The following is a 16,669-nucleotide window of genomic DNA, read 5'->3' as shown; positions in this document are numbered from 1 at the left end:
ATCAGGCGTACACTATTGCGACATGCATTTCCACTCCGAAACAAGATGCTCAACTGCTTCACACACTGACTTTTTCTGTACCCATAATAACCTGGGCAACGGCTTCATTCCGCTTTGCATTAAAAATTCATCTGGACCACTTAATGGCATTTAATTATTCATTTAAAATAAACAAAAGGGGAGGGGCAGAACTCACGAGAGAGATTTAGTAAACAACGGGCGGGGCCTTTCTGTGTGGAGAAATGTTCTCCCCATGTCTGCTCCGGTTTCCTTCATCACTTAAAACTTTGGGACTTGTGAAACAATCATTTTGTCAAGATATCTTTTCTCATAGTTTCCTTGACAAAACGCCCTGCGGTGCAACATATAAAAATGACTTAATTTAATTAACTTCATGTAAACTTGATGCAATGCTTTAAATCAATGGTTCTTAACTGTTGGGTTGGAACCCAAAAGTAGCCTTTCTCTTTCAGTTTTTTTTGGACAAAGGATAGAAGTACTTCCTAATTACTTTAAACAATAATACATTTTATTCAAAATGCACTTCACATTTGTCAAACAAATCTCAAGGTACTGCAGTAAAATGACAATAAAAACAATTACTGTTATTGAGCTGTTATGATGTTATTTTTATCTTTAAAAAACAGTTAAAAACCACTGCTTTAAATAACTTGCTTTAGTATCGATGTTTTCACATCAGATTAATTAGATGTGGTTGGTTTTTTTGCCTGTACTACTGATACTTTATCATTTCTGTATATCTTTCGAATAATCATCCAAATGTATACTGACGGTAAGATTTTGTACTTTTATCAAGACATGTAATTATTCTTTGATGAAACTTAATTAAAAACATACCGTATGACACACTGTTATAACGCAGCACACTTTACCTTATATAAGTTAATGTCCAAAAAAAGAATGAATTAAAATGAATTTGTCAAAAACAAAAATCAGTTACGTAAGATAGGTTACAGTATGTGGAAAACATAGATTTGGGGGTGAAAAAAGGTCTCTTTTATTACAGGTTGAACTTGATAACGTAAAAACAATGGACATCATGTCAAGTAGACAGACACACCACACAAACCAGAACCACTATTTTCAACCATCTTGATTATATTACAAAATCGAATCAAAAGTTGTTGTTTTTTGGCGAGGAGAACATCCAAACTCCAAACAGAAAGGCCCACGCAGTCCAATAATCAAATTCGATTCCTTAAGCGCGCTAACCACTCAACTACCAGTGAACACTTGTGTGAAGGCAATCATTTGAGTGCTGAAAAGAACAAGTTTGATGGTGATAAATATCCTGTATTTGTCTATTAGTCTGGTTTAACCAATCACACAGTCTGAGCTCTGTGTGTGATCACATCTGCCTCTTCTCCAAAGTTCACTCCGCAGCAGGCCATTTCACAAGAGGCTGTAAAAATGTCAGTGCGCCTGTTTGGTCATGAATGACAGCACTTTATGGAAATTCAATGAAGGCGACACGCTCAAAGCACATGGGGTGTCCCATTCTGTGGTGTCGTGGACTCTCAACTTGTAATGGCATAGAGACACTTTTGTACTGCGACTAGCAACATGACGCTAACAGATAGATGAATAGCCTGTGATTAAAAACAAACTCCAGGAACATGGTATAAAATTAAAAGCCCATTTGTTGTCTTTTTTCAGTTCCAAGTTTGACTATTGTAAGATGTGTTTTGTTAGCACGCACCTCATGAAATAAATGAATGCTGAGTTTATTAAATTGGCGATAAATCTCATTTGGGTTTGGATATCCCTCCTGGTGCTCAGTAGCCTCCAAAATATTTCAGGCAACAGTCCAGATGCTCTGCTGCTTTAATCGAGTTTTTGGATGACAGCAGATGTTTTGCGATGACAAAAAAAAAGCACACAGATCTAGCATTTAGGTGAATTAGGCAGTGTAAGTGCAAAGACTGAAGGTCAATGTACATAAACCGTCTTCTCTGGAAATGTGTAGACTAATAAATTGCCAATTGACATCCGAGTTAAACATTGGATAGAAATGTATACACGCCCTTAACAAAACACAAAGTACAAATGCTTAGCTCTGAAATGCCAATGAAAAGCATAAATAAAGGATCTTAAGACCAGACTATATTTTACACTGACATTAGAGGTATTTGATAGATTCGACCATCTTCCACAGTTCAAGGACGAGTCACAGCCCAGACTGACCGTTTTTGAACTTGATATGTGCATAGCTCAAGGTTAGGGCCAGAACATTCCTAGATAAAAACAAACACATCATGGCCGATTTAGAGTCACTGAACACCAACGGAGAGATTTCTGTGTGCGGGACTGTGTACATTTCTGCCATTTTAAGGGTCACTGAGATCATCCTTTAGGTGAAAAAGACCAACCCAAAGCTGAAGGGAACATCGACATTCACTCAAGATTAAAAGATTTATTACAACAATCAAAACAATCAAATCCCTTTACTCACCTGACAAAAAAGGGTTTTCACAATCATTCAACAAGGAAAACTATGCAGAGAGAAATAACTAAACAACTTGAGTAAATCAACCATTTTGAGGACCTTTCACCATTCAAAAGATGGAGCATTGTATCTTGAATTCCTTGGGTAAGTATATTTCATCATTTTCATTGTACACTATAAGATTTCTAATACAACTCTAGGTATTTATTGCAAAACTACCATAAAAAAAAAAAGATTTCACAGTAAAATCACAAATTGGCTAGTCACTTTTGAAAAGCCACAATGGCCTAATACCAAAACAGTTAATGCCAAAAGCTTTTTATACGGCTAAATGTGTGCTAAAAGCGGGACTATTTCCTGACAATAAGTGTTATTTAACGTTCTGATTCACAGTGGTACTGATTCAACGACTTTTCTAGTGATGCAGCCGCAGAATCTTCGTGTTTGAAATCACGGCCAGTGATTTTTCTCCATCGATGCCCATGTTTCCACTCATTAAACCAAATGGGGAAGAGCCAGAGCGTTACCGCAGCTTCACTGAAGACCACCAAGAACAAGATCAACCCTACCAACAGGACCAACAAAAGCACTTAATACAGGCACATATTCTAGTTCTTTGTAGTTAAGTGAAATGTAACTATGTACATTATAAAGTACCAAAAAACCCAATAAAAACATTAACTTATATTTGCAACGTTAGTAAAACATGTTCATGTCTGATAAGTTTGACTTTGATGTGCTTCCGTTTTCAACAAAGCAGCAGGGACAGGTTTACACCGTCTGCAGAAATTTGTGTTTAATGACATCTTAAAGCAGAACTAAGTAACATTTTTACCTTAACCAGTCCTTTTAGAAGTCCCTTTGAGGGCAACGTCTTTAAGGGATGATTGGAGGGTTTGTCATCGCCCCCTGTTGTCTATGGTAGAAAAACCACCCTTCTGACTTTCCCTGTCACCGACACGGAGACATCTGCTTTACGGCAGTCCAATACTTACTTTTGGTTCACACTCTTGAGGTTTATGTTATGGCGGAGCAAGAGGAAAAAGACATAAAGCAAAAGAGGAAATTTAGGAAAATAACAAGTGGACCAGGAGACAGTTCACACACGAGTCGACCTGGGGACAGTGTTTACTGACGGACCGGGAGAGGGCTCAGACACGAGTCGACCTGGGGACAGTGTTTACTGACAGACCGGGAGACGGCTCAGACACAAGTCGACCTGGGGACAGTGTTTACTGACGGACCGGGAGAGGGCTCAGACACGAGTCGACCTGGGGACAGTGTTTACTGACGGACCTGGAGACGGCTCAGACACAAGTCGACCAGGGGACAGTGTCTACTGACGGACCGGGAGACGGCCCAGACACAAGTCGACCTGGGGACAATGTTTACTGACGGACCGGGAGATGGCTCAAACACTAGTCGACCTGGGGACAGTGTCTACTGACGGACCGGGAGATGGCTCAGACACTAGTCGACCTGGGGACAGTGTCTACTGACGGACCGGGAGATTGCTCAGACACAAGTCGACCTGGGGACAGTGTTTACTGACGGACCAGGAGACGGCTCAGACACAAGTCGACCTGGGGACAGTGTTTACTGACGGACCTGGAGATGGCTCAGACACTAGTCGACCTGGGGACAGTGTTTACTGACGGACCGGGAGACGGCTCAGACACAAGTCGACCTGGGGACAGTGTTTACTGACGGACCGGGAGATGGCTCAGACACAAGTCGACCTGGGGACAGTGTTTACTGACGGACCTGGAGACGGCTCAGACACAAGTCGACCTGGGGACAGTGTTTACTGACGGACCTGGAGACAGCTCAGACACAAGTCGACCTGGGGACAGTGTTTACTGACGGACCTGGAGACGGCTCAGACACAAGTCGACCTGGGGACAGTGTTTACTGACGGACCTGGAGACGGCTCAGACACAAGTCGACCTGGGGAAACTGTTTACTGCCGGACCTGGAGACGGCTCAGACACAAGTCGACCTGGGGACAGTGTTTACTGACGGACCTGGAGACGGCTCAGACACAAGTCGACCTGGGGACAGTGTTTACTGACAGACCTGGAGACGGCTCAGACATGAGTCGACCTGGGGACAGTGTTTACTGACGGACCTGGAGACGGCTCAGACACAAGTCGACCTGGGGACAGTGTTTACTGACGGACCTGGAGACGGCTCAGACATGAGTCGACCTGGGGAGACTGTTTACTGACGGACCAAAAACAATCCAAGTGTAACAACGTGTTTGTGTGTGGAAAACATCGACTTACATTCGAATATCTACTATTTTCTCCACATGAAGCTTGATAGTGGCGGTGATAGTGGTGTACGACAGCGCTATTCTCAAAAAGGACCAGCAGGAGGAGCTTTAAGCAAGTTACTTAGTACTGCTTACTCCAAATGTATTTCATTCACAGTTCTACTACAAAAAATACCACGGCAAAGGTCTCCAAAGTACTTTTAAAAGGCAAAATAAAGCAAAATATAGGACATTTAAAGATGCATTTTACCTCAAAACATATCTACTTATTACAACAAAGTCTGACACTTACTTTACGCAGAACGCCAGCCACATCGCACCCAAAGAAATCTCAAAACGTGTTCCTCCCAAACTAAAGCTACTACTCAAGAGCAACATAGAGACACCATTCATAGCAATTCAAGTCACTCTCTTACAAATGAAGTCACTCAACCGAAGCCCGCAGCTACAACCATAAAAGACTGGCTCCTCTGTCCACTCACCTGCTGCTGGGGAGTATGCGGAAATTAGAATCCAAATTCAACTAATGATGGAAGATGCGCAAAGACAGGCGGGGAGCGGAGATTTAGTGCGGTGAGACACAGTGGAGGTGGAGACAGATGCTCATTCGGGTTTGTAGCGGAGAGACTGTGGTGCGGCGGTGTTAAATGCTCCTCCCCCCATCTCCCTCTCTCTCTTTCTCTCTCTCTCTCCCTCTCTCTCTCAGACAGCTTGTGTCCGTTGGTTTCCCCCCGGTCAGTGGAGCAGCAAGGCAGCGGTGTACCACGGCTTCTCTGCCCTACTTTTTAACCCATTCAAGAACCACAGATGTTAGAATATCCATGCTAATGCTAATTCAAGAAAGGATAGGAAATGCCTGGAATAAAAGTGCCTATATTTCCCTTCAATGTGGGCTTATTTGTCTTCAAGAAGTAAAAAAAAAAAAAATAGGACTGACCTTCACTAAGGCGATAACTCTATTTCACACAGCATGCCGAAAAGGGGTGCGTATTAAATTTCTTAAGATTTCAATTTGTTTCAATGGGCAAACTTTGAGCAAAAGAATATTTACGATTTCAGCCAAAACTGCAGTTCAATCTGTTTTAAACCATATTTATATATTTATAGAGTATACAGTAAAACAGTTGAGCAATGTTCCATGATAGCGAGAACATTAATGACATTTACGGTCTTAATTTTTGCACAGTTCATTTAATGGTTTATAAAGTGGAAATTTCCCAAGGAAAATTATTTCCAGCTACGAAATATTCAGGTGTACAATAAGAACAATTAAATTGTTACTTGATTGAACTGACTCTACACACACAAGATGTTTTGGCTAAGTTCCTGTTGGCCAATATAGGGTAAAGAATACTTCCTTTACACAATTTAATGTACATCATACATAAAATAAGATTTTTAAAAAACAGAATAGAATAGAATAGAATTTAATAACAATGTGTTAAGATGTTGGAGCAATTTTACCATTTGTTAGCGTCAAAATAACATTAGCCTTTAGCTTCAAGGCTAAAACAAAGATGCTTCACCTCCAGTGAAGTATCAAGTTTTGAACATGTTTTAAGTAATTATTCAACAGCTGCTTGTTTTCTGACTGTTTAAAAATGTATTATTTCAGCGAGACACGACTAACTCTCCATAGAGCTAAAACACAAACAGGAAACAATCATTACTGTAGGAGGTTAGCAACACGTTGCTAAATGACAAAACTGGGTGGGGTGGCAATGTAAGAGAGACAAGTGAGTGAGCTCAGTTTCAAATGCATCCTCCCAATTCCTGCTTAGGTTAAAAAGAAAAAAAAGTTGAGCACCAAAGTGTAGCATTTGCTCCCAACGCCCTGATATTTAATTATTTAGGGAGTTAATATTTAAAAGTGCTAAAGCGCTAAAATGAAAATAGAAAGACCTCATATCGGTCACGCACACAGGGCTGTGGATACGCTATGGAGCGTTCAAACTCTTAACACGCATCTCCATTTTTTGAAAAGGCTATGGAAAAATTGAAAGGTAATTCTATGTCCGGAACTGGAGCTGGTTTGGAAATGTCTGATGGCCTCCATTGCTGTTGTTTACAGACCAAACCAGCCACTTAATGCTGGTAAAGCCAATTTTCTGAAGAAAGACACAAACAATCCAATCCAGCGCATGCAACCTTTCTCCGCATAAGATCCAATTTCCGACTTTCAATATTTTTCCTGCCTATTCAGCAATTCCCGCATCGACCAGCGCATTAAAACCCTGCTGTCTCGTCTATCGTTCTCATAGTATTTGGTTAAGGCTAAACATTTGCAGTAAAAAAAAGCCTGAGCCGTGGTCTGTAATGAGCCTCGAGCCTGTGCCATTTTTCACTTCCCGCTAAGTGCGACAACGGCGGCAGGTGACAGCTTATGGGCCTCCCTAATGAAAATATATATCGAAGGCGCGGCTTAAAAGGGTTAGGGAGGTCTTGTGTTGACCATTGCGAGCCCAATGTGTCGCCGATCTTACCGCCTCTGTCACCGCAAATCATCTTTACGCGGCACCTTATCGGATAAAATGTGGAGTGGGCGGAGGGGCACCGAGGAGGCGATGGTACGGGGAAGAAGAAGAGGTTCCTGGGAGAGGGAGCATTGACAGAGACTAATGGTGTATGCCCACGATCTGGAGCTCACGGCCAAAGCTCCCAGGAGAAGCATTGTTTTCGACCAGTGCTGGCTCCAGTCTCAGAAATGTATGTCCCAATATTTATTTTGTGCAAACCAGCAGGGGATTTGCATAAGGTCTGCTCGTTCCTGGCGCAGTGCATTTTTTACAGGAGAAAGTTGTTTAATGGTGTTGGAACATATTGACTGTATTTTAACGGTGACTTTCTTTGCCAGATTTTTTTTTATTCAGCAAACTCAAACAGCTAAGATGACCTGAGCAGACATTGGCTTTGAGTTCTGTTATTGATGTAACACGTAACATTTCCGACATACCACTGTGTCTTTTTGAGTTCCTCACAGCTAAACTATCAATGCAGTGACTAGGCCTACAACAAGTTAGCAAATATGACAAACACCGGAAAGAGAGGATCTGAGGCACTCTGACTTACAATTTAAAAGTCCTTTATTAAATGAACACACCGACACGTTTCGGCCTAGAGATGGTTTTTCTCAGGGCCTATGATGGCAACCATCTCTAGGTCGAAATGCGTCGGCATGTCCATTTAATAAAGGACTTCTAAATTGTAAGTCAGAGTGCCTCAGATCCTCTCATTTCCCGTGTTCATCAAGTTTGATACCTGATCTTTGAAGAGCACCTGCGCCTACTTTTTTGGACCTACTGATGCACTCACTTTTTTCTGTTTTTCTAAGTTAGCAAATATATTGCTAAAAATAATTAGGTCAATTTTTCATGTCATTATCCCTCTCTGTTCTCTATGGAAGCCCGTTACGGCCATGTTAAAAAATAAAAGCCCAACTTATTACTTATTAAAAATTGATGATGCAGGGGCATTCCCAAAGCTAATGCTACGATCGTAGCATCATGAACTTCGATGAACTTCGGATGATCATGATCATGTGAAAATGGGAAATATGCATGAATAAAGGTCAATAAACCCACCGTCTACATAAAGCATCCCTTTAACAACCATCACACACTGAGCCGGGCTGGTTGATTTTGCAGTTTATTACTCACACTTCATGTACAATTGGCCGTAGCCGATTGCTTAGCACCCGGAGCTAACTAGCTTCTTAGCAGCTCTAGCATCCAGCTCCAATAATGGATCTTGTGGAATTAAGTATTATACACTAAAAACGTCAATAAAGCCGTAACCACATAATTCAGCCTTGAAGATTATCACACACTGGGTCAGGATTGACGCATTGGTGGTTGATTGCTGACTTTTTTTTAAATCAACAATGAGGTGGATTGCACATGCTAACCGGGCTAACCTAGACTAGCCATTGTCCATCGGCATCGCCCTTTTATCAAGCGGGGAGACCATAGGGGGGTCCATAGGACATGGCAGAGGCAAAGAGGGACGAGTTTGCCCCAAAATAGCAGCTGTTTTTCAGGCATGATACGATTCCAAGATACGGCTATGCTGGTCAGATCAAGCTCCACAGTTCAGACGCATCAGACAGGAAAGAGAACGGCAACAACATCCGGATTTTCAAAGTAAAGTAGGGCTGACGTCTATGATTACGGATCTTAAAAACTCGTTATTCTGAGCTTAAATCTCGAAATTCCAATTCCAATTTCAAGATTTAAATTCGTAGTAGGCGTTTAAATGTCGTAATTTCGAGATTTAAACTCGAAATTTTGTGTTTTAAACACAGAATTATGACTTTAGATCTCGTAATTTCGACTTCCTGTTGGGCTTTTATTTTTTAACATGGCGGAAACAGGCTTCCATAGTTCTCAGCCCGAGACGAGTAAAAACATACTTCCTTTCAGCTTTTTTGGGGAGTTTTTAGTTTATTTTCAATCTCTACTATTGGCAACAATGGAAGTCCTTCTTGCTCACAGGAAGTTCGTAGACTTGGAAATGCCTCGACAACAAAAGTGGGCGGGGCTGAGTAAGGTAGAAAAGTGCTATTTCTTTCCACATGACCCAATATGAATAATATTCACTAAATTGATGCCACCCAAAAGCTAAAATACATAATTAAGTAAATAAATAAAGTAAAGCGTGTTAAGTAGTATGTGATGTGCAATTGGTTTCCTTTCAGTCAAATGGAAACATGTGATTACTGAAGGTTGCCATTGCGACCTGAGCTTGATATACTGTAGTGTGGTGTGGTTGCGCCCCATATGTCCCATTGTGCGGAGTCACCAGACGGCTGATTTTGACGTCACAAACATTTAACTGATTCTGGGCAAGACACTCAGCATGTCAGTGTTGGCAGCATGTGTATGGTGAAAATGTGTGAGCCCGACTGTCAAAACGCTTTGGAGTTAGCATGTTACACTGTCAAAATCTGTGGTTAGAGCGTTTTTGGGAGAACAATATTGTAACATGGTTAAAAGCTCTGATAAGTCGATTTTAAGGCTGCAACGACGCGTCGACGTCGTCGATTACGTAAATACGTCGACGCCGTTTTTGTGCGTCGATGCGTCACTTGTTTACATTTCACTTCCAGCGTGGCTGCGCGTAATGCAGACGCTGTGAGCGAGGGGGAAAAAGCACGCCAAAAGTCGTCAAAAGTGTGGGAGTATTTCCAGAAACGGCCTAATAATGTTGTTGTTTGCACACTGTGTCGAGCGGAAATGTCATATCACAGCAGCACAACTAACCTGGCTAACGCCAGACTGCTGTGTGCGCTCCAATCATTTTGAACTGCAGCATCACTTGTGATTTTAGTCTGGTGTTAGCCAGGCTACAGCACAACGGCTTTGAATGAACATGTGAAACGAAAACACCCACGGCTGCAAGGGCCCCGTATCTCAGTCAAACTACGGTGTTGTTTCACTGATTAATCAGCGCGTTGTTACGGGGACAGGCTCTGACAGCGCGCACGCACTCTCCGCCTACTTTGCCGCATATAAAACCAAAACGGAGCAGGCTGCTGAAGTGAATGAGGAGGAGAGACTGACCGCCTTCCCCGTCACTCCCAACACGCGAGTAGGCTACTTCTCTGCTCGTGTCCCGCTCGGCTGTCCGTCTCCCGGTGCTCGTTTCGCCTCAAGCGCGGCTGCATCACGTCCCCGTGTCCCGGGCGCTGTTCTCATGTTTTCTCTGCGCGGACTCGGGGCATCGGCCTCACACTCATTTAAACTCTCTACTTGTTGTGTCTGGTGGAGAATCAGGACAGTAGTTTGATGAATATACGAGAGTAAAGCCGTGTCTGTGGCCTTTTTGTCTCAAAGAGGAGTTGAATCCACACGAGCACAGTAACTTACAGTAACTCTGGTTCTCTGAATGTGCACAGTCTATAACGAGTTAGGCAACTCACAGGCTAATTCTCAGTGGTCAGACAGAAATAACCGTCAGGTGCAGGTTTCAGTTAGTTTTAAATCAGCGGTTCCCAAAGTGTGGGTCAGGGCCAGAAGTGAGAGAATGGGCCCATTTGCCTTTTTCCATTTTAAAAAGTGGGGAAAATAGACTAGTAGTAAACAAATAAATAAAAGCCATGCCATTTGGAAACATCAATGTTTTTTTCTTCATTTTAAATGAAAAAATAATCGGTAACATGAAAAATAATCGATAGATTAATCGAAAAAATAATCGATAGATTAATTGATTAATCGAAAAAATAATCGATAGATTAATCGATAGAAAAATAATCGTTAGTTGCAGCCTTAGTCGATTTTGCATAAAACTTCCACTTTAAATGATTTCTCAAAGCAATCATTTTACCATCCTTTACACTTTCACAAAAGGCCAAACTTGAATTCCTTTTAACACACTGTTTTCCTGTGTGATAAAAAGGATTTTCTACATACGGATCTCATATTTGTATGACAAATGGGTTAACTGCTGCTTCTAAAAATGTTATAATTATATCGACCATCATCATGAATGGCAAAAGTTTGTTTGTATTATGACCTCTATAATAACTATTCACTAATCACTGTTTAGGCTTCACTTGCGACAATTCATTTTTTATGCATGTACTTCCCCGCAAACATAAGATGCGCTACCGAAATCACAACACTGAGCCCTCTCCATCAAACCCACCATTACATTTGTGCCTGGGCTCACCCTTAGACAGTTATTGCTCTTTCGCGGAGTCCCCGGTGACTGGTCCTACCCTCCGCGTAGGTGTAGTCGATATCAGCCGGCTCTAAATATAGCTCCGGCAGAAAAGAACTCATTTATAATTGATATAAGGCCCGGGGCCATCTATTTCGGTATTGACCAAGTGATTGGGTTTCAAAGCGCGAGAGGGGAGGCCGGCTTTTAGAAGAACTTAGCGATTTGAGAAGTAGGAGAACACGCGCTGATTTCTGGGAACTAATAAGGCTGGATTTTTGTATTTATTTATTTATTTTTGACAGTGAAGAGGCACCAAGCGGCAAATCCCCCGGCAGCGGATTGTTCCTGTAACGTGTGGTGGTAGAATATATGGACGGCACAGAGGAGTGAGTCACACACGGAGAGAGAAGGGGGGGTGCTGACAGCTGGGAGCAGAAGTGATGACAAACGGCCGGATGAGCCAAGCACACTGGATATAACTCTAAAGGTAAGGTGTAATGGTTATGAAGAGCCATCAGAGTGTTGAGTTGGAACTTTTTTTAAACAGTAAAAAAAAATAAAAATAGATATATTATGTCAATATGTCATGGTGGTAAAACATGTCTAATACAGCTAAACAAACAGTTTTCTTATATGACACATTTTATGGATGCTACCTTCCCTGGACGGGCTGGTGTACTTATAAAAGCACACACAATGCATGCTCATTCATACACAGAGAAACAATTATTATTTCACTCATATCTTAAACCAGTCCCGCTTCAGGAACTATCAAATCCTTATCATTCGAACCAGTCTTTTCCAATAAGTGTGCCTGTGTCATGGAAAATCTTTCCCCTGATTGTGTGTCATGTGTGTCACTGAAAGAATATCAGCTTTGTGTTCAACTAGACAGGCCCAGTTAAGTACATATAGACTAGCCTTCAATCAGATTTCAAGAAATATAGTTTTTGCACCGTTTTTGTTAGGTGGTGGGATTTTTCTCATGAGAAAAAGGTTGGGAAAAACAGAATTATACCATTCATACCACCAGGGTGCGATTTGTCCAAAAACAGAAGGGGGGATAGCTACTCAATCACTCTGTCCTACATGCTTTAGCCGGACTCAGTAGGGCCCTGACCATTGATAGATAGGCCTGGACTCTGCATGTGACTCGCTGAGCGGAGCTCATGGCGTCTTGTCTTAACAGCTCTGGCTGGGATGGATCTGTCTTGTACATAGACGTTGGAACTAGGGTGTGTTGCTCAGATGAACGCACACGGCTGGCACTTTTCAGAACCGAATCAGAACCGTGCGTAAAGTTTCCTCATCCTGTTTGTCAAACTGTAGCTATTGTAAAACACGCAGGATTTCACACATGGCTGACGCGCGGGTTACGGGTTACGGGTTCCCCCGTGGTCCCCCGTGGTCCCCGCAGGCTGCCCGGACCGGACCCGGATCGTGTCTGGTCATAAAATTCTCCTTCGATCGCAGGGCGGGGCGGTCGCCGCCACTCATTGCTGCCGTGTGCGCATTCATTGTTCAGCCACAAGTCATTCTATTATCTTTACAGCGTGACGTAAATATGCAGCGGATTTTCACAAAATAAGCAGCGTTTTGCTGCTTGTGATCCAGAGAACGCCTTTGTGGAGCTTAATGTCTCCTATTTTCCACACTATGTGCGTCTGTGGGCGACTTCTCTGCCCCTCTCCTGCCCCGCTCTGCACAGAGGGAGAGCGAGGGGATCCTTTGGCTACACTACAGTCCTGTTCATTTCAAGCTCATTTTTGTATATGTGCAAAATAGACTGGTCATAAAGTCAATAAGGTCATAGCCTATTTTACAATTCTATCCCCCCTTATGTTTAATGCAATAATACGGCAGTAGTAGGGATAGGGACAATCCCACACCAGCAAAGCGCACCCTGCATACCACAGTCAGTTATACATCATGTAGTGCAGACAGGTTTGTAGTGACAGTGACCACTGTTTGTAAATATACTGTGGTTTGTACATGAGATGATTTCATTTGTTAGAGAGTTTCAAAGGCTTGTGGCTTCATAAGTAAACGATAGTTGGTCAAATGTGGTTGTGCGTTTTGGAACACTGTTCTGTTTCTTTCCACTCTGTATCTGGTATTCTCTGGTACCTCCTCTCAAAAAGCAGGAAGCAGCAGCTTCTACATGCAATCTGCTCTCACTCACTCGCCTTATTCTGCACCGCCCACTTTTGCCTCTTTCTGTAACGGATGGCACTTCCTTTGTATTGACTCTTCCGGTAGAGCACAAAGTCTGTTCATTAAGCGGAGAACGAGAGACAATGTTCGCCTCTAAAATCTGATGTTCAGTAGATTGATTTCTGTAAAATGTCCATTGTTATTTTGCACCAACAAGTCAACACTGCACCATTTCTCTGCAGGGCCTAAAAACAGTGTTGTACTCGTGTAGTAACTGATTTTATCTGGACTTCTCCAGTTCCATGTAAACTAATAGGAGTGAAGGGGCAGGCACAATTCTTGGTGGAACCCACTCGAGGTGAATACAGATAGGAATGTAGTTTCAAGGGGTGACTAACATGCACAGTGCAAATCAATCTAAGAAATGTGGCTATGAGCATAATAGTGTAGAACTCATACAAATCTCAGCTTTGGCCAATCTGAATAATCGTCATGGGACTTGGTGATCGTCAGGTTTATAGCCAATTCTTCGGCAGTAACTGCATAGTCTTTGAGTTTGAATGAAAACAACGTAAAGTTTTTGTGTGTTGAATGATACTGGAGTGGAAAGCATCTGTTTGTTTATCTGAGCTGTGGTATAGTATAAAGACCAATCTTGCCTCCATTTCTAGAGAATTGGCTATTTGTATTAAGTAAAATCCAATCGATACTTGTGAATAATTTGTCCAAATCCAGGTTTGGTAAGAATTCACCAGAGGAAACCAAACCTCTAAGGACCAATACCAGACTTCCTCTGAAAATCGTATAAAAGCCAGGGATGGAAAAAGTATTACATATTACAAATACACACATTAAACACTGCATTGAAACACGTCTCTATGTACAGTATTCATATTTGTCTTGCTCATCTATCTAAACCGCCTGAATATGTTCCTGTTGGAATAGTCTCAGTGTGACAGTAGCTGTGTGTCGGTGACTAATACTGAAGTGGACCCGCGGCTCTGCACCCATGAATCAGGAAGTAAAGCAGTCAAGCAAAGCACCGCAAAGGTCACCGCTACCGCATTTTGTCTCTACAAATCTCCTGCGCTCTCCAGGGAAATTTACTACTGCAAAACACAAGACAACAGAACAGGGCACGTCCATAGAGATAAGGGGGCGGAATTTGGGATTGAACTTATTAACTTATTATTATTAACTTATTATCATTCCTTTGTAAAAGTTAGAAGTATTGCAGGCCGAAAGGAAGATTGAACTGACAAACCTCCACAAAGTCGATCCATATCTTTCGAATGTTTGTAAACAGAACATCTAGTGCTAAAGCTAACATTAGCCCTTTGGAGTTTTCATTGGTGTTAGCATTAGCCACCAAACATCGCAGAAAGCTAACAGCTACAATATTTATATTTATTGCCCCTTACCGAATGCTTCTATTGAGCATAATTTGCATGTCCTGATTTATTTCACATTCTTTCCATATGGATCTCTTGGGAGGAAACTCTATTTGTCCCTATTCCCATTTAGGCAGAGCAGGTTTAGGACCATAGTGGACCTGAGTGGGAGCGGGAGACGAAGCCAGGGCCAGCCAGCGGGAAAAGCTTCCAAACTCTCTCCATCTGCTGCTGTCGCTTTAAATAATCTGCACACATTCACACTGCGGGCCGTGGGATCTATATGTGCTGACTCACACTGGATTTACAGAAGGAGGGGATGTGGCCTGTGCACAAAACTTACATTTAACTCGGCTATTTTTGTCAACGTTTCGCCAGCGTGACTGAAAGATGCCTCCTCTTAAACTCTTACCCCCCCCGCCTTAACCAAGCACTTTTTCTCCAGTTTGGCTCTACCCAAACCTAAAACCTTCTCGACTGGAGCTCACAGCCTGTAGGCTAGTGAAACATCTTATTTGAAAGCTAAGACCTACAAAACTCACGTTGTTTTGACACGTTTTCCAAGAAGTGGGGGTTGAGAGGTACAAGTAGAGGACAGTTGTGTATTTTATCTATTACAAAATATATATGTTAAATAATGTATGAAAGTATTCAGGAAATACAGATCGCAGTAGAAGACAAAAGACACAAATCTGACTCCATGTTTTTGATGAACATTGTACATTGATTGAAACGTTGATTCTGCACTTTTGCTCTGGTTCAAACCCCACTGCACACACGTTTGTTGTTGTTCTAGATCTCAGGGTTATCTTTAGAAGCATAATGTAATAGCCATCGCAAATTTGTAAAAGAATGATGAAGCAACATGGACAAACTACAAAGTGCAGGCGCCGGACTCGATTCCTGTGCGGTTGATCCTGTAGTTCACTGTACTGTTCTGCGCTGGTGCGATCACATTTTTCACCCGAGAGTCTGTCATGTCATTGATAATGAGATCTGCCTTCGTCTGGTTCGTTTCTTCTTGAAATCTGTTATGTTTTGTTTCACGTTGATTGAACAGTGGTTTTGTGTTTTGCTGCAGTGTCTTCCCTCAGCTCCGTGTGTGCAGTTTTAAAGAAACAGTGGGCAGTGTTAAGAGAAATGTGTGAGAAAAGTAGGACCTTTGTGATCCCTGCTTTAAGAGAGAGAACATAAATACCTTTAACTGGTAGCACAAAGCATCTTCTCACTCACTTATGCCAAAATATACAATCAACAAGTGCAATGAAAGGTCTGCAACTGTAGGTGGCAGCAGTACACTTTTTACACATTTACACAGTAATAAGACCCAATAGCGACAAGATATTTCGTTTTTTTGTAGAGGATAGTCACAGCAGCTTTCGTTTCGATTGCGATTGTCCGCGTCTCGTCATAGCCATGTTGGAAATAGTGGTTTCACCGATGTACTCACCCTCCGGTCTGTACTGGGCCACGATAGTCACCGAGTTCCCGGCGTTCTTCAGAGCGGCCGCCGCCTGTTCGTGAGTGGCACTGGACAAATCCACACCGTTCACCTGGACAACACCAAGAGAACGATTACGATTACGAGGAAAATAACCTTTTGAAATGCGCTTCGACAACTTTATAATGTGATAAAAGTACAGGAGACATAGAGAGTATATTCACATTTTAAGCAAGTAAAGCAAAAACATCTTAGGGACCTGTAGGTGGAGATGAATCATG

At 42.3% G+C, this 16,669-nt stretch overlaps 1 protein-coding gene across 3 annotated transcripts in view; it reads right to left on the bottom strand.

Moving 5' to 3' along the window:
* The window catches only part of LOC306977346 (discs large homolog 1-like protein), a 125,716-nt gene that overhangs the window by 20,103 nt on the left and 88,944 nt on the right, over positions 1 to 16,669 (bottom strand). For all 3 annotated transcript variants that reach the window (XM_079575649.1, XM_079575648.1, XM_079575647.1), the window contains one exon: positions 16,398 to 16,500. In XM_079575649.1, the coding sequence (XP_079431775.1) occupies positions 16,398 to 16,500 (103 nt within the window). The remainder of the gene's footprint in view (positions 1 to 16,397; positions 16,501 to 16,669) is intronic.

This window comes from Gobius niger (genome assembly GCF_951799975.1).
Source record: "Gobius niger genome assembly, chromosome: 17".
In the NCBI taxonomy this organism is placed as follows: Eukaryota; Metazoa; Chordata; class Actinopteri; order Gobiiformes; family Gobiidae; genus Gobius; species Gobius niger.
This window is presented reverse-complemented; position numbering and strand designations above follow the sequence as displayed.